Here is a 19,078-nt window from a genome sequence, read left to right on the forward strand (position 1 = left end):
AGTATCACATGTGAACAAAGAGTAGGATTACTTATATGAGCAAGTATGAGGGCAGAATGCCCTGAGGTACAGCAGAAGTATCATCGTACCAATCCTAAAGCCTTTGTTGGAGCTGTTTACAATATGCAATACTGCTTTAATGTAAACATGCACTAGATTGACTGCTGGACACATATTCATTGCTGCTTCCACATATTCAGCATGAAACGGGATTTTGATTGTGCTATTTCATGATATTATAGTTTTCAAAACATTTTAATGTTATAATTCACTATATAAACAAATGTGAATCACTTTTGAGAGTCTGAGAGGCAAAGATTAGGGTGAATTAGCTTAAAAAACAAAATGGTATGAATTTTATGCATACATTATTTATAAAATCGGTGTACTTTTTCACTAAAACCATGACATTTGACCCTTTGTAATATCCTTTTTCTGAACATCAATAAACCCCAGTAATAATAACAATAAATAAACAAATAAATCAGTAATAATAATCATCATCATCTTCTTCATCATCATCATTATTATTATTATTATCACAGTGACTTCACTATATCAAATGAGTAAATAAAATGTATGCATTGAAGCTGTTAACATTATTGGTTTACAATGCAAACACTGTTTCTACTTACTGTGTCATATTTACATTTAATGTAGTACATTAGATCTTCATATCCTAAAGTTTTACTTACAATTTTGGTAGAAACCCCCTACATTATAATCCAGACCAGAAATCCATACATCCTGAATGGCTCCATGATTCTTCACAACTTGCTTTTATTTTAAGCTACTGCTTTTGGCCATCTCCCTTTAATTGGCTGAATTCTCATAAGACCTCGTTCCTCTGAAGGTCTTTACAAGGATGTGCGAATCACTGCCTTCCTATTCACTCCAATAACCATACATTTATTCTTGCATCCCGCACTGTAAAACTCCATTCCCCCAAACAAGGTCATCAAGGCTTGTTTGTCAAGACGTCAACGCGGTATTGTTTATGACAAAGAAGGGTGGGATTGAACTACTGCAGACTCACCCTAATCCAATAAATCTGTTTTCAATTATGTTAGAATAAAGACAGAGACCTTTCAGCCGGGTCTGGAGTACATCCGCGCTGCCAGCTTGGCATTTGCAATAAGACTACTGAGGCTTAGAAGAGATGTAATCATCTCCCAACACCTTCAAGATACGATGCTAGAATATCACATGGACAATGCCGATTCCTGGTCTTGCTTTTGAATTGTTTCAAAAGATAATAAGAACACCTCTCAGCATTTTGTAATTAAAATGGCATTCTTGCGGCAACATCCTGCATCTGTTTGCCTCCTTCAAAGAGGTCGGTTTAATCAGGTGCTGCAGTCCAGAAATCCGAAAGGCCACATGGAACATACAATGGCCAGGAGGCAGAGACTGTATCCCATTGGGATTTAGTGCTTCAATTTGTGCTCCCTTAGTCAGCCTTCTCTTCACACTGAGCTGTTTACCCGAGACTCAATCGATCTTAATCTCTCCTGCTCTGATTAAAAGGTAGAGCATGAAGGACTATTAGAAAGAATGAGTGATTCTGAGATGCTGAAAGTAAGTGCATTATATGAGCTGTTAAAGCATGTGTGGGATTTCACCACAAACCCCTGTGGCTTATTAGTGAGCAACCTGCAAACCAGTTAAGTGTTGAAGGATGTGTGATTTATTTTGATTGCCATTTTCATACTCCATATGGAGACACCGTATGCCACTTGACTTGTTGCCTCGCTGCCTTATCAGCTAGTGACATTGGAGGCATTCATTGTGCATGAAAGCATATCAAAAAACTTAATTCTGAGACACCATAACAATTTAATCTTGTACAACAAAATATCTCTGGTGGTAACTAAAAGATGATTTGCTTTGTATTATACCAACTTCTCACTGAAAACGACATCAAACGTGAAAAAAAAGTTGATCAAAAACATATAGGGCCCTATCACACAACAGGCACAATGCTGCACTAGGCTATAGTTTCAGGCTAGCACAGGAACCATTTTCATGTCTTCCACCAAGTTGTTTAAATATCAAATGCATTTGCTCCCACGACGACAACCAGGTTCGAGTGCGGGGAAGAGCGGTTCCAGAAATCAGGTAAGACTAAAACAGAATCCAAGAAATAAAGTGAAGAAGTTCATAGGTTGAGAATGTGGTAAAATCCGAAAACGTGGTAAAAAAAAAAATTCAGACAAGGGCTTTTCTTTTTCTGGACGGCTTTTGTAAATTGTTGGTTGGGTTTAGGGTGGGCGGGTCAATCGGTAAAATTGGTTTGGTTCAGGGAAAGAGGAGGGTGGGTCGCCCAGTCAATCATTCAGCCAGTCGGACAGACAGACGTTCGTTCGACAGCGGCCTCTGGTGGGTTTACGCAAGAACAGCGTGGGCGCGAACGGCACTCGCGGGAGACATCTGAGAAGCGAAAAAGCGCACACAGCGGCCTCCCGCGGATTCGCGAAAACCAAAAAATGCAAGCATTTTGCGACCTCCAGAAAGGTCTTTGGGACTACGTTTTGAGAATGAGCCTGGGTTGCATTAAAAGAATAAGGACATCCCTTTTAGACTACGCGCTAGCTGCGATAACCATTTTCCATATCCTTAAAATAGCAAAAGTGGATTTTAAACAGACTAAACATGCATTTAGACAGTTAAAATTGAGCTCAACAGAGGCCCAAAAGGCAGAAATGAACAAAGTAAGGATCTATATTCCAACATACAGTGTCAATTTATAAGATGGTTTAAACTGAAAGCCTTCAGTGACTAAACCTTCATCAGAAGAAAAAAAATCAAGGTCTGCCTAAACTGACCTTTGTGAGGCATGTTGTGTGGACAGATAACTGGTCCAAAGTTCAATTTAGTTATGAAGGCAAGTTTAATTTATTTAGGTCTAATGGGAAGTATTATGTTAAGACTGAACATAGTTCAGTAAAAGGTGGAAGTGAATTATCATGGATTGGGGTTTTTTAATGCAGCATGAGTTGGGCTTCTTGCAAATGTTTATCAGAAGCTATAGAGACACATTACACAGCAAATTAGGTAAAACAATTCATGGGGGCAGCAGTCTTAGGAGAGAACTCCAGACTTCCCTCTCCCCAGACACTTCCTCAAGCTCCTCTGGGGGGATCCCAAGGCGTTCCCAGGCCAGCTGAGAGACATAGTCTCTTTGCCTTTGGACACAGCTACATCTTTACCACAACGGACCGGTACATCGACAGCATTACTGCTGCTGCTGCACCAATCCGCCTGTCAATCTCATGTTCCATCCTTCCGTCACTCGTGAACAAAACTCCAAGATACTTGAACTCCTCCACCTGGGGTAAGGACTTTCCTCCGACCTGGAGATGACAAACCACCATTTTCGGGTGGAGCACCATGGCCTCGGACTTGGAGGTGCTGATTCTCATCCCAGCTGCGTCACTCTTTGCAGCAAACCACCCCAGTGCATGCTGCAGGTCCACTTTTGATGAAGCCAACAGAACAACATCATCTGCAAATAACAGAGATGAAATTCTGTGGTCCCTGAACCGCACCCCCTCCAGCCCAAGGCTGCGCTTTGAAATTCTGTTTATAAAAATTATGAACAGAATTGGTGACAAAGGGCAGGTCTGCAAGAGTCCAACATGGACTGGAAACAAGTCTGACTTATTGCCGGCAATGCAAACCAAACTCCTACTTTGTTCATACAGGGACGAGACAGCTCTAAACAGAGCGCCTCTGACCTAATAAAATTACAGCCCAAAGTCCTTACCTAAACCTAAATGTAAAAAAAAAAAAAGCTTGGCTGAACTGGGGAAGAGCCTTGCCAATACCAAGATCAAGTCTCTACATGGACTACCCATTTGTGACTACAGTAACCTTCATGAACTTTAGTTATTTTTCTTTTTACTGCACTTTTTGCTTTTGCCTAATTTTGGTCACTGAGTTTTCTGCAAAATAAAAGGCCTGTGGCTGTATTTTATGTTGTCAAAAATAAATCTGAAGTTGACTTGCTTTAGTTTGTGTTTAGTTTAGTGTAAAATTATTGTGATTACACTATAAAATTCATGTTCAGCATGGGGAAACATGTTGATTAATTCTAATGTTCTTATATTGTATATATTTAATTTATTTTATCCCATCTCACTTAAAATGTTTGCAAGAATCCATGCTCATGGAATTGTTCGGTGCCAACTGCATTCAGCACAGATGCGATTTTACTATGTTTTGCACATTGCCTGATTTGCATAATTCCTTTAGCGCCTTGGCTGCGAAAACAACCTGTGCAAATAAACAACACCATCAGTAGGTGCAATTCAATCTTAGTGAATTCACCTCATTATGTTTATATCTTCCAGTTTATGACCATAATTGCAAATGCCCCATCCAGTACAAAGTGGGTTTCAATGAAGGGAATACTACCAGAATTACTGCCATCTAATTATATATCAATGTTTGTGTATGGCATGTCTCTTTATTTTGTTCTCTGTGACATTTCACCTGATCTATGAATGTAGTGATTGCGTTGAATTAGCGTTAGCTCACGCAGTGAACTTTCAGCATCTCCTGTGTAAACACGCATAATTAGATGCAGGCTTAGGCAAACGCCAGAACTGCAGCTGGCAAGGAGAGTGAGAGAGAAAGAGAGATAGAAAAAAAAGAGGCAGAGCGAGAGACGGAGGATGGGACAGAAATTATGTGTTGACAGGCGGAGGGGTGAGAGAAACAGAGGACAGTGACTAAAAGCCAATTAATTAGCGAGAGCGCTGATGTGTGTCAGCTGCCTGTTGACATCAGCCCAGATCTCTGTTCACAGCTCTGCTAAAGCCCACTCTTCACTTCTCTTCTCCTCCCCTACGACCATTTCTCCCGCACTCCTTCACGTCTCATCTCTCTGCATTAGGCCCCTCACACTTGTCCTGATTGTTTACATGGAAACACTCAAAGACTTTATTGCATTTGATCAAAGCAACACACAAATAGCCGAATAATCGCTCATCCTTGAAGAAAACACTAATTCCTTTCACTTTTGTTAGAATAAACTGTGCTTCAAGAAAACTAGGTGCATTCTTGACAGCTTATCATGCGACATGGCAACAATATGGAGAAATGTGCACTTCAGAGTATTATTATTTTCTGTGGTATTATTTTGAGCAAAATCTGATAAAGCTGAAAGTCTTTCAAGCAGTGCAGTATTGTACCAGTTACACCACAGGTTCTCACTCTGATTGCAGCCCACCAAACAATTTAGTATTTAATAGATGTTTAAACATATTCAACTTGGCTAAAACAAGGCTAAATTGAGCTGTCAGTGAAAATCTAATAGACATACACTGAAAAAAAAAAGATTATTGCTGCTTGTTCAAACTACCTGTTTAAAATGAACTAAAACAACACAATTTATGTAATTTATTTGGCCAATTTCTTTGTGTTATGTTCAGTCAACTTAAATTTGTAAATCATTAAGTTAACTTAAGCATTTTGTGTTGGGGCAACATGAAGGAATTGTGTTGGTCCAACTACCTGTTAGGGGATTTGTAGTTCCCTGCATGCTTTGCGTGGGATTGAATTAAAAGAGGGAAATGTTGACAATAAAAGTAATCTTAGGTGTTTAAAGTTAATAGTAAGACTTGTTAGAGTTTAATCTTTACTTCAGTTTGAAGATTTAGAAGAATTTCATGTAATGCTTAGAGTTTGGAGATTGCCACCTTGCTGAAGCACCCATGCTTTGGGTGTTGGCAGCTTAATTAGCAAAAAATGTAGTTTGCTGCTTTGCTCAGTTTGCTCAGTGAGCAATAACTTTCCTAAAATTAGTTCTGAGATCAATCTCAATCAACTGTTTATGTAACTCATGAAATATGCGTAAAAATGTTGGATAACTTTAAATAGAACTAAGAGACTTGAAAATGTACAACATATACATGATATTATAAGACCTTTGGCTTTAAGTTGAATAAAAATACAAATGTATTCAAACTTTTATTTGATAGTCATGTTGGGCCAACTCAATTGCATTTAATTGTGTAAATAGTTTATTATTAGTTGGTGCTAAACAAATTTATTGGATGGAAATCCTGCCCTCAATTATATTGAGTTCATCCAATGACATTTTTTGAGTGTAGATTTTACCTGACAGCCCTATTTTAGCCTTGTTTTAACCAATCCGTCTTAGTTTCGACATCTATTAGACATTTGTTATACTTATTTTAAACACAAAGAAATGCTTGCTGTGATTGCATTAAAGCATAATGGTGGAGCACTGAACTAGGTATAGTTGCAAATGCTGCTATACAAAGTATGTAGTATACTAGTTACAAATGCTACTGTTGTTGTGTCAGATAAGTGATGCATTTTTAAGAGGTTTTAGTTGAGAATGCATATGTTCATATATTATTTCTAATATTGATGTCACTGTGTACACAACGACGACTCAGTGGCGCAGTAGGTAGTGTTGTCGCCTCACAGCAAGAAGGTCACTAGTTTGAGCCTTAGCTGGGTCGGTTGGTTCTGCCTGCGTTCGTGTGGGTTTCCTCCGGGTGCTCCGGTTTCCCCCACAGCCCAAAGACATGCAGTGAATTGGGTAAGCTAAATTGTCCATAGTGTATGAGCGTGGGTGAGTGTGTATGGATGTTTCCCAGAGATGCGTTGCGGCTGAAAGGGCATTCGCTGCGTAAAACATGTGCAGGATAAGTTGGCAGTTCATTCCGCTGTGGCGACTCCAGATTAATAAAGGGACCAAGACGAAAATGAATAAATGAATGAATGAATGAATGAATGTGTACACAATTCATGATTTAAATTCTCAAATTTTAGAGATGATAAGATCATTAACCATACTGAGATCAACCTTACCGTGGACACTTTTTCAGGAAACAACAGGTGGCTGAGATGTATTTCTATATGGTGGTTAAACATGATACATCACTTGTTTTATGTATGAATAATTATGCTTAATCTTTTTGTCATAATATACTATTTGTTCTAAAGAAAACAGATTTCATCATGGGGAAAGTAAAGTTTTATTGCTAACGCTTTATTTTGATGGTCCATTTGAGCATTAGTAGACTGTCTGCTTAATATCTGTTGATACTGCTCCTTCAACAGACATTTGACTGACTATAAGAAATTTATATAAGAAAAAGTATGTCAACTTAAACTAAACCTAACCCTAACCCCAACCCTAACCCCAACCTAACAGTCTACTTATAATATAACGAGAAACTGTTGCAATGTAACTTAAATTCAACAAATGGACCATCAAAATAAAGTGTAACCGTTATATTATTTGATGTTGAAAAATAGCCATATCAACAACTCTTCTTTTTAACTCATTTGCTTTGCTGAAACTACCAAAATTGTGTCACTACTAGGCCCCAATAGGTATAATTCTGACCATTCATTTAAGACTGTGCCAAATAATACTCTACCAACTTATCAGTTCAGTATGCTTTTATGGTCGTTTCCACTGTCAAAAGGTACCTAAAAGCGAACTGTACGATACCACTTTTTGGGTACCCTTTGCAAAGGGTACCTAGCACGGCAAAAGTGTACCAAAAGGCTAAAGAAAATAGATTTCATGATGGGAAAAGTACATTTTTATTATTTGATATTGAAAAATTGCTATATCAAAATGCAACCACTGTTCTTTTTAACTTATTTGCTTTGTGAAACTACCAAAATCAGGGGTGTCCAAACTCGGTCCTGGAGGGCCGGTGTCCTGCAGATTTTAGCTCCAACTTGCCTCAACACACCTGCACGGATGTTTCTAGAAAGCCTAGTAAGTGCTTGATTAGCTAGCCCAGGTGTGTCTGATTGTGGTTGGAACTAAACTTTGCAGGACACCGGCCCTCCAGGACCGAGCTTGGACATGCCTGACCAAAATGTTTTTGGACTGTGGGGGAAACTGGAGCACCCCGAGGAAACCCACGCCAACACGGTGAGAACTCCACACAGAAATGACAACTGGTCAAGCTGGGTCTCGAAACAGAAACCTTCTTGCTGCGAGGCAAGTCAGTGCTATCTACTGAGCCACCGTGTCGCCCTTAGGACTAATTTGAATTTTGTAGTTTTAATAAAATTACATAGTTAGAATAAAATATACACACAATTAGAAAACATCAGGGTACTATAGTTATAGGGGTGATATTTTAAGTAATTGAATTACAACATTTTAAAATGGTTAAAATTGTTGTCTCAGTATGTCTTTTTTTATTATTAGGATATGCAAGTAGTACTCAAAACGGGATCACATACAGAGAGAACAAAACAACAACAAAAACATGAAAACACAGTGTGTGCATGTAAAGGTAACTAGGTGGATAGTCTAAGTACATACATATGGAGAAAAAAAAAAAAAAAAAAAAAAAAAAAAAAAAAAATATATATATATATATATATATACATATACATATACTTCTACTACAACTGATGCTACTACAATGACTACTACTATTGATACTACTACAACTGATACTACTACAACCACATTTACCACTATTACAACAACTACACCGACAACATCTGCTACTTCTGATACTACTACAACAACGACAACTACTGCTACTACAACATCTACTAATTCTAAGTCTCTGTATGTCTAGTGTTACATATTGTTGGACAATAGATAATATTTTACATAAATAGTATTAGTATTTAATATAATTTGTTTAGCAACATGGTCTTTGTGTGTAGTGCAGATTGACAGCCATCAGATGACAACAAGAGATTCTCTAATGCGTCGTAAATACTTTGATATCATTTTATTTTGATAGTCTCTTTAACACACTTTTGCTGACTACAAGTCAGAATGTGTGTTTATGGAGCAGCAACCGATATTAAGCAGTCTACAAATACTCTAACATGAATTAGCTAGCATGTAATAGCAATGTAAAGTCAACAAAACGCACAAAAAAGGCCAAAAAAGTGATAACAATTATTTTATATTGAAAGGGAACCAAGGCACTTTAATATAACAATTTCCTTAGTAAACATTCAAAGCAATGCCATATTCATACATTCTCAGAAATAAAGGTACAGGAACTGTCTCCCAAACAGTACGATTTCAAAAGGTACACTGTAAAAGTTAAGGTAACTCAAACTATTTGAGGAAACCGATTGCAACAAACCATTTAAGTTCAAAACTAATCCTAATGAGTACTGTGAACTTAATCCATTTGAGTAAAACAAGCAATTTGAGCACAGTAAAACCCAATAAATGAAGAAAACTCAAACTGTTTGAGGAAACCGATTGCTACAAACCATTTGAGTTAAAAAATGAATCAGTATGAGTACTGTGAACTTACTCCATTTAAGTTGAAGTAATGAAGTATTTAAGTAACTCATCACCTTCAACACTGAGTTCAAAACTCTTTTCAAATGAGTAGAATTAACTTTCAGTCAATTTTTAGTTGACTGTTGGGTTTTACAGTGTAAATATTTGTACCTGAATGGTACATCAAAGGTACTTTTTAGGTACATTTGGGTACTATTATGCACATTTGACGTACCATTATGAACTCTTTGAATAGAAATATGTATCTTTTGAAAATGTACTGCCCCAGTGACAGCTCCTGTACCTTTATTTCTGAGAGTGTATGATACTGTTGTACATAAAAAAATGAAGGCAGTTATGTAGATAAATTGCAGTCTCCCAGTTAATATATTTATGTCTCTTGCATAGTACTATTATTTTTGGTGAATTATTGACAGACACAGTAGATATGTAAAGTCAGAAAATTCAGAAAATTGACTAGTATAAGGATTCTATTGTATCAATTATGTGCCTATCTGATATCTCTCACTAGTGAAGCACTGAAGACATTTTATAGTGTTGGGTGAATAGAAAAGATCCCTCATTTGTGCCCATGAGCAAGAAGTGTCACTGCTACATGTAGATTCTGTGAGGGAACATCATTCCTGCCTCAGGCAAACTTTAAGTGCTATTGGACCTGCTAGAGAAAGCAAAGCACTCCTTTTGAATTTCACCTCCAAAAATCACTGTGATGCCAAACCCTGCCTGGAATTAAAACACAGTAAACAGAGCGAGACTTTGCCCATTTTCTCTCTACCTGTCAGAATGAGAAAAATGGCCCATGGCAAACTATTCATCTTTCATCTGAGTGGGACCAGAAGAATAATAAGAAAAAAGGAGTTTCAGCAATAGGGTGAATCTGTGATGCGTGTCTGACACGTTTCTGAATTGCGGGGGAATGGAGAAGTTTGACAATGTTTTCCCCTCAGGCAGTCTCTAATTATAAACTTCTTGCTTGGGTAATGCACTAATTATCATTTTTACAATAAATTAAGCATTGCTCTACTGGCCCAGCACGTACACACACAGACACATCATGAATTGTGTACACAGTGACATGCACTTTTGTGGCTCCTCTGGGAAATTGTGAGGACACATTTTTCTGTCTCATCATATTTGTGTTGTTTACAGGGGCACACTCAATCATTTTACATTTCCACTGTTAATATGTTAATTATGGGCCCGTTGATGTCTCTAGAGAGTATTTTGCACTCAGGTGAAAAACTGCACTGCAATGTGTGTGTGTATTTGCATACAATTAACCAAACAAAGGTACAAATGTCAACTCATTTATTTCTTGTTGTTTGTTTATTCTACAGTTGTTCATAGCTTGACTTTTGTCAACTAGTCCAATCAATGCTAAGTAAATGCAAAGAGGCTGTTAGCATACACTATTCCTATGTGTAAATACCCTCATGTTATCTTTTCACTACAGCATGTGTTGCTAAATAAATCAGCAAAGTGTTTAATTGATGTTAAATGCTGCTATATTAGTGGCGAGATCTAAATATTAACTTAGAAACGCGTTCAATGTTTTAATTCATTCGCAGAGCTGTTTCTTCACCTTCTGTTTCTGTGACTAAAACACAATCATTTATTATTACTTTTATCCTTGTGAAAAAAGTATATGGGTTTCAAACATAATTACATCTTAATTGGAGTTATATGATTATGTGGTAGCACTTACGGTAGCACTTAGCAATGCGGTTACACTAATATCTATTAATTCTGAATGGTAATGCACAGATAATCATGAGTTAATGTATGATTGATGAAGAACTAAACCATTCATTGCTGAAAACTCAATCAGTAACTAATAAAGTGTGTTTAATAGTAAAATATGAATTGCTGTTAATAGGGTTGGGTTGCTAGACGATGCCATCATCCATCGCTGATGGTCGATAGACATCACAATGCTAAGCCGGCATCGTGATCCTCTGCCCCGCCCCCATCGCAGCAGCAACCCGCTCACGAAAAATACACACTTGGGCCATGTTTACACTAATACGTCTTTTAGAATGGAAACGATCCACGTCCACACTGGCGTTTCTCCTAGCAATTCGGAAAAGCCCTCCTTCCACACTATTCTGCTGAAAACGCACATAATGTGACCACACACACACATACACAGGCATGCGCTGCAGCATACGCGCAGCGGGTGCTTTGAGCACAAAACCCCAGAGACCAGTGCACGTCAGACATTTTATAAAAGATAATCACGTCTCACTATAGTTGTTAAACATTAATCTAACGACTCTTCAGTCTCTTGAATCTATCAGGTAACGTGTCACAGCGTTAGTTCACTGCTTCAATCTTTCGCTTTCACGGTTGTACGAAAAGATTGTCAATGCCATTATAACGACATAGATCACTCTGCCTATTCATGCCAGTCCCGCAGAAAAAGTGATTGACAGGTGGTAAATTGTGTGTAACCTATCTTTATTTATTATTCATGATTTGGTTATGGGTAAAACAAGGACCATGCAGGTCAGATATAGTAGTTGAAACGGTAGGCTACAAATAATTAATTCGTTATGAATTAATTAATTATTCATAAATGATTAATTCACCGTCGCCTATGATGACGATGCCATCGTCCATCGCGATGTTTCACATTAGACATCATATGAACCCTAGCTGTTAATCAAATCACTCATGATGTATTAATACCTTATCAATATATCAATATTGTAAATTAATTAGTTAATTACTACAGTAGGTAAAAGCTGTCCTTTCCAATTTAAAGTTTTCCACTTCAGTTAATCCTATCTGTGCATTAATTAAAGACGAATGAATTTATATGAAAAAAAAGAGTATTAGTTCACCACTAATGTGTTACTGAAAATCTGTTAAAGGCAGAGTAAAAGGCACATGTAATTTTCGCCACTAGAGGGCAGGTATTCACAACAAACAAAGTTGCTCTTTGATGATGCTGTGACTGAGTATGGGATCGGGGGAGTTGTCATCTTTATTGCATCTACAGCAGTGGTCCCCAACCTTGACAATTTTACTGTTGACCCGGTGGGGGGGTAGGACGTGGGCGTGATTCGTAGGTTGCTCGGTCACCATTAATCGTTTTCGCAGAAGATGGCAAGCTGACAAAACATTACTGTCACTCTGATACAAGTTTAATATATGGAGAAAATAACAAATCACTGCAGTGTCTGGGTGTTCTGTGCTTGTCTGAGTCAATTAGTCTACCCAAATGTGTATATTCCTCACATAGTATGAAGCTAATCAGTCAGTTCTTGTCATGTGACTTGCAGAAATCATTAAACTAGGTGCACCTGAAGGTGCGAGCGTGTCATGCTGTTTGCCACACACCTCCATTGCAAATAACAAACTTGCCAAAACTCTAGAAAAGTAATATGTGAACGGCCCCTAAAATCCGCCGTCATTTGCAATCTCCAGCAGTTGATCTTCTTGTACAGACATGGTGGATTCACATGATTTGTTGACAAATGGGTTGCGGTGCTAATCCTTGGCAGTTCACAGTCCTCCACTGGGCCTTTTCCCCTTAGCAAAGAAACTTTCCAAAGACGTCCGATTCTTACTTATTTTGCTGCTTGTGGGTTAAATTTGGGTACTCAAGTGACCAAGATGTATACGGTCATTTTTCAAAAAAAAAAATTCAAAATAAAAGATCATTCAGACTTAGATAATAAATAAAATGGAAATAATTAATGATTTCTTGTGCGACCCGGTAGCAATTGATCCACAGACCAGGATGGGTACCGGTCCATGGCCCAGTGCTTGAGGACCACTGATCTACAGAATATGTAAATAAGCAATATGCACCTTTTCTAAGCTCATGTAGCCTTCTATTGTTGTTTTGGGTGTCATGTACTCATGCATGTCTATAGACTAAACAATTAACACTTAAATCAGTTAAGTTCATGATTATTTTCACAATTTTATGTCTGTTGATTTTTCAAAAGCTAGCATTTCCCTGACCATGGACATTATTGGTATAGAAATGAATGGTCAGAATGCATAAAATAATAAAAACAAATGAGTTTTTAGTTGAAAATGGTCTCATGTAAACACGCCATCAGTGCACTGTGCCCTTATTCCACTAATGTTATTATTTTAAATAATAATTTTAAATATACCTATAATAATGTCTTCGTTTTTCCCACAAGCATATTACACATTCCTATTGTGATTGTGAAAAGTACATAATATTCTTAAACCTGTAACAATAACAGAGTGTTTATCTGACTGGATAAATAATCTAAAATGAGTACACTGCATTTATTCAGTGCTAAAGGTTCTATATAAATCAAATTTGACTTACATTTAAATTTGAACAGGGGGAGATGATGCAGGGATCCTCCCTGGGTTCCATAGTTGTTTTTGGGACACTGGCAGTGGGTTCAAGATCAGGTTTGACTGAGCCTGTAGTAGGCTGAGGATCAGGCTTGGGTAGTGACCCATAGCCAAAGGCCTGAATAGCATTTCCTGTAACAAAAGAAAAACAACTTTAGCTTCAAAGCATATATTCATAAAAGAACATTTCCGTAGGAAGTCAGAGAGACTTTAAATCGACTGATCCCTTGAGGAGTAAAGCAATATCTGTCTTCCTCCCCGAGTTTGTGATGAGCGAGGAGGAGTAGTTAGCTGTATCTGGGGGTCAGCAGTTCAGTTAAATACTAATTCTGCAACGCTAGCAGATTTTGGATTAGCTAATTGCTAGAAAAACAAACATGGACACACATCCTCTCACCACAAACACACACACACACACACACACACACACACACACACACGCACACACACACACACACACACAAACAGACTACTGCCTCCATGAGCTGCTGCCTACATAAATATATAAAACTCTTTTAAAAGGCAACAACTTCACTAACAAGCTCACAGCTATTTCAAAAGAATCTGATGTTAACATGTTGCTAGCGTCAAACACCAGGACACAAATATTGATTACTGCGTTTCAGTGTGTAATGATGCATATTTACGTAATTTCATTTTGACCACCATCTTGATTTTTTTTCCCAGGCACACTATGAGACATTATGGCAGGGTTCAAGAACCTTTTTTCAGCAAAGAGCCATTTCAGATTTTTTTTTTTAAATCAAATGCATTTTTAAAGAGCCAAATGGGGTGTGTGTATATAACTTAACCTTTATTTATGTCCATGCACAACTCAACAATAAACAAATATGACACATCACAATGTATGAACCACAATTTACAGATTTTTTTTTTCTTTTTGGCCATCACCATTCATGAATGTTTGAATTTACGTGTGTGAGGTTACCATAGAAATATAAGTTACCATAGAAATGTAAGAAATATAACTTGCCCTTTATTGTTGTCGCATGTTAAACCACTGCACCACATATGCGCACTCGTTGAAACATCCTTATATTGTAAACCAAGTTCTTACTCATTTTGCTGTAGAAAATACAATATAAAGGGAATTGTAATTGTATTTTCAATAGAAAACTTTCTAGTAACAGTTATATTTTTAAAATGTTTAAATAATATTGAAGAGAGCCACATATTTTTGGTCAAAGAGCCACATGTGTTTTCCCTACCCCTGCATTATGGGATTGTCTTAAACAACCCATGATAATTATAAATATAAGATTACCTATATTTATGTAAAGCCAAATGACAATCTCATAAAAAGAGAATACATTGCTTGTGCCAAACCCTACCCTAAACCTAACCAATATTGTTAAAGGGACCGTTCACCTGAAAGAGAAAATGTACTCACTAAAATGTGCTCACAGAATTGTTTGATATGGCTTTTGAGATCTGTTGTTGAACCATGTTTCACAGGACATGTAGAAAGGACATGTACTAAATGAGCTACAGTGCTGTATTCAATCTGGCTTCACCAAAACAAACAAACAAAAAAAAAACTGTCCATTTGAAGATATTTACATGACATGAACCTATATTTACTAATCATGTAATTTATAGTGCTCTGAGGTCTTTATATGTTATTGTCTAACGTACAAAACTATTAAAAAAATAAAGCCAAATTCATCATTAATCTGCTTTATAAATAATATTGTGAAAAAGAGCAGAATATAGCGGCATGGTGGCTCAGTGGTTAGCACTGTCACCTTACATCAAGAAAGTCGCTGGTTGGAGTCCCAGTTGGCATTTCTGTGTGAGTTTGCATGTTTGGTGTTGGCTTGGGGTTCCTCTGGGTGCTCCAGTTTCCCCCACAGTCCAAAGACATTTGGTATATAGGTGAATTGGATGAACTAAATTGGCCGTAGTGTATGAGTGTGTGTATGAATGTGAGAGTACTGAGTTGCAGCTGGAAGGGAATCTGCTGTGTAAAACATTCATTCCACTGTGGCAACCCCTGATAAATAAGGGACTAGACCAAATAAAAATGAATGAATGAATGAAAAAGAGCAGAAGTTGTTGATTTACTATGTAAGTATTCATCTCACTTAGAAATAACATCAACACAGTGTAAGTGATGTTCGATACCTGCCAAAAATTTATATTTTAGGGATTTTTTTAATTATAATTTTAAAACTTATTTAAACGATGTTGTTTCTGATGGACCATTTACAATGTAACACAGTTACAATTTTAGGAAGAGCCCTCATGTCGCCAGGCAGTTCCTAAAAAAGTAGTCTTCGAAAGCAGCTCCCTAGATTTGGTAACAGAGGTGTTATTAACATACAATCTATGAAAATTATATTGTATCAATGCTTGTTTTGACTTAAAAAATCTCTCTTAGCCTATCTCACAGTGGGACGTTAGATGAAATGTCTCCTGAGCAAATGCCTGAAGCTCTGTAGCTTTTATATCTTATTTTAGTTTCCATCCTGTTTTTTTATTTCATTCTCTGGAAGAAAATCCTGCCAAGAATTAAAATATGAAAAGGTTTGTTTTGAACTTCATCATCTTAAATTCCCTTTTATTTGCCTCACAATTGTGACTCTAATAATGCTATTTTAACTATTGATAGAGGAAGGGCTAGGGGGTAGTAAAATTTAGCTCTTTCATAAAATCTGAGTAAATTAACCTACTGTAACCAGGGATGTGACACTGACAACAGAGGTGTGGATCTACATGCAGGTTTATTAGAATGGTCAGGCAAGCAGTGGCCAATGCAGGGGCAAACAGATGTATAAAGGCAATCCAGAGTCGTAGCAATCCACAGATGACTACCAACAAACTGAAAACAAAACAAAACATAAGTTCCAGACCTGGGGCCTCATGTACAAAGACTTGCGTTGAATTCATACTGAAACATTGCGTACGCACAAAGCTGTAAATGTGCGTATGCAGTAAAAATTCTGATGTATGAAACATGCGTACGCTGAATCCCACGCATATTCTCTTTGTTAAAAAAAACAACAAAAACATAGTCACAGCTGCCCAACTCGCTGTAGAAATAAATGTGCACCTCAACTCTCCTGTTTCTATAAAAACTGTTCGATGGGAGCTTTACAGGGTCAATTTACAAGGCCGGGTCGCTATAGTCAAAGCTTTGGTCACTCGTCCTAATGCTAAACGTTGGTTTCAATGGTGCCACCAGCGAAAATCTTGGGCTTTGGACAATGTGAAACAAGTGTTGTGAGTCCACCTACACATTCAGGAAAGTTATAGTGTGGAGAAGCCCCAAAGAAACGTACCACCCAGACTCTTGCAAACCCAGAATGAAGCATATATGAAGCCACTATTCTGCATAAAGAATGGCTCAAAATCCCTCTGGCCTCAGTGCAGGTCTTAAATCTGTCCTTCCCAAGGCGAATTGATGCTGTGTTGGGCACAAAAGAAGGCCCTACACCCTACTAATGAACTACTGTGGTCTAAAACCAGGCATTTCAGTCTCATTGTCCAACCCCTGTATGTTTTGTTTGACACTTGTATGTGTGACACCCATATGGATGTAAAACACTTAAATATAGTTTGGGCTTATTTTAAAATCCACTTGCATGTCTGAACTGTACTATCTTGACTTCACTATTACAGTGCATGCCAAAAAAGGAGCCATGTAGAACTGCATGATAACAAACCAGGGTGGGAGCCTTATTTAGCCTCAACCGACATGTTTACTTTTTGCTAACAAGCATGACATTAGTTGCAAAACAATCTGACATTTATGATTCGGCAGGTGGGTAGAGCTTCCACACATGGGATGAGCTTGAAAGAGAAAGTAAACACAAAATATGGCAGCTTTCAAATACCGTCACAGCAGCTGCAACATTCAGGTTTAAACAGTAGCGACGAAAACCATTTCCAAACAACCGACGTGTTATATCTTCAAGTGTTTATCACAAACCTGAGGATACATTCTGAATCAAATGCAAATTCTACAAGCTAAGCTGCGAGTTGGAACTTTTACAACTGAAATGCTTTAATAACAAAAGAAGAAAGGCTTACGGAGACAGGTGTTTTCTCTGAAGTCCTGCAGAAATTTCTCACACTCCTCCTCCAGATTTCCGCTGCCTTTGCAGGTACACCAGGGAGAGATGGTGAAGTTTGAATGACCGGAGTCCAAGTAGTTTGGAGTCATATCTGTACCTGTATGGAAAAAAAAAAACAATCCAATAAACATATAGCATTGGTTCCTAAATAATGTGTGATAATGGGCACCTGTCACATTAAGTATTGGTTCAGCTTTAGGTTGTACCAATTCAAACTCTTCTGTTGTAATAAATGTTTCATTCTTCATTATCATCAGCTTAGTTTGTTTAAAAGCTAGGTTTTTTTCTGTGAATTGTGTTGGTCCTTGTGGAAATGAGGTGTTCTTCTATTTATAGACATTGTCTGGACATCACTTGCGTCATGTTTCTGTTTAGTATAGCCTGGCTCACACTGGGCCATTTCAGTAATATTTAGTTGTCTGTGATACATTTTAGAAAATCCTAATATATTTCTACAATTCTAGGCTGAAATTGGTGGTCTGTGATAATTGGATTGACATATTTGTTGATTGTGGGATTGTGCGATTATATTTGTACAATCTGATAAGCTACAATCATTACGAAGTATTTTTAAAAATTCTACACTTAAGGGGCTTAAATGTAACTCTAGTGTGAATTTCTAGTTTTCCTGTTTGTTCACATTATCTTTGTTCTATAAGGAGATTGCTTTCATAGTAACTCCATAGTTTTATGATTATTTTGCTCATCTGTACCCTTTTTTTGTTCTTATTAGTCTGTAGTTTCTTTCTGAAGCCCTTTAAATGTTACATTTGTCTGTTTTCATTTTTGTCATCTCAATTTATTTCTAAAATCTTAAATTTAAACTTCATGTGTGTATGCATTTTCTTTGTTTTGATCAATTTTATTAAACTTATTATGAATGAATGAATGGTTGGCATGGTGGATCAGTGGTTAGCACTGTCACCCCACAGCAAAAATGTTGCTGGTTCGAGTCCTGGCTGAGTTAGTTGGCATTTCTGTGTGGAGTTTGCATGTTCTCCCCGTGTTTGTGGGGGTTTTCTCCGGGTGCTCCGGTTTCCCCCACAGTCCAAAGACATGCGGCATAAGTGAATTGGATTAACTAAATTGGCCAAAGTGCATGTGTGTGAATGAGTATGGATGTTTCCCAGTACTGGGTTGCAGCTGAAAAAAATCTGCTATGTAAAACATATGCTGGATAATTTGGCAGTTCATTCTGCTGTGGCGACCCCTGATGAATAAAGGCACTGAGCCCAAGAAAAATGAACGAATGAGTGAATGAATGAATATATATTCTATATAAATAAACAAGCTTTAGTAACAATTTCAAACAGCAATTTAAAATAACCATTGTTTCAAAATGTACTAG

The 19,078-nt window shown here is 37.5% G+C and overlaps 1 protein-coding gene across 1 annotated transcript in view; it reads right to left on the reverse strand.

The window, feature by feature from the left end:
• The window catches only part of gfra2a (GDNF family receptor alpha 2a), a 163,086-nt gene that overhangs the window by 7,665 nt on the left and 136,343 nt on the right, over positions 1-19,078 (reverse strand). The window contains exons 6-7 of the mRNA XM_056463394.1: positions 17,687-17,827; positions 13,602-13,765 (exon numbers count right to left, since the gene is read on the reverse strand). Coding sequence (XP_056319369.1) covers positions 13,602-13,765; positions 17,687-17,827 — 305 coding nt within the window. The remainder of the gene's footprint in view (positions 1-13,601; positions 13,766-17,686; positions 17,828-19,078) is intronic.

This window comes from Danio aesculapii, chromosome 8 (genome assembly GCF_903798145.1).
Source record: "Danio aesculapii chromosome 8, fDanAes4.1, whole genome shotgun sequence".
Taxonomy (NCBI): domain Eukaryota; kingdom Metazoa; phylum Chordata; class Actinopteri; order Cypriniformes; family Danionidae; genus Danio; species Danio aesculapii.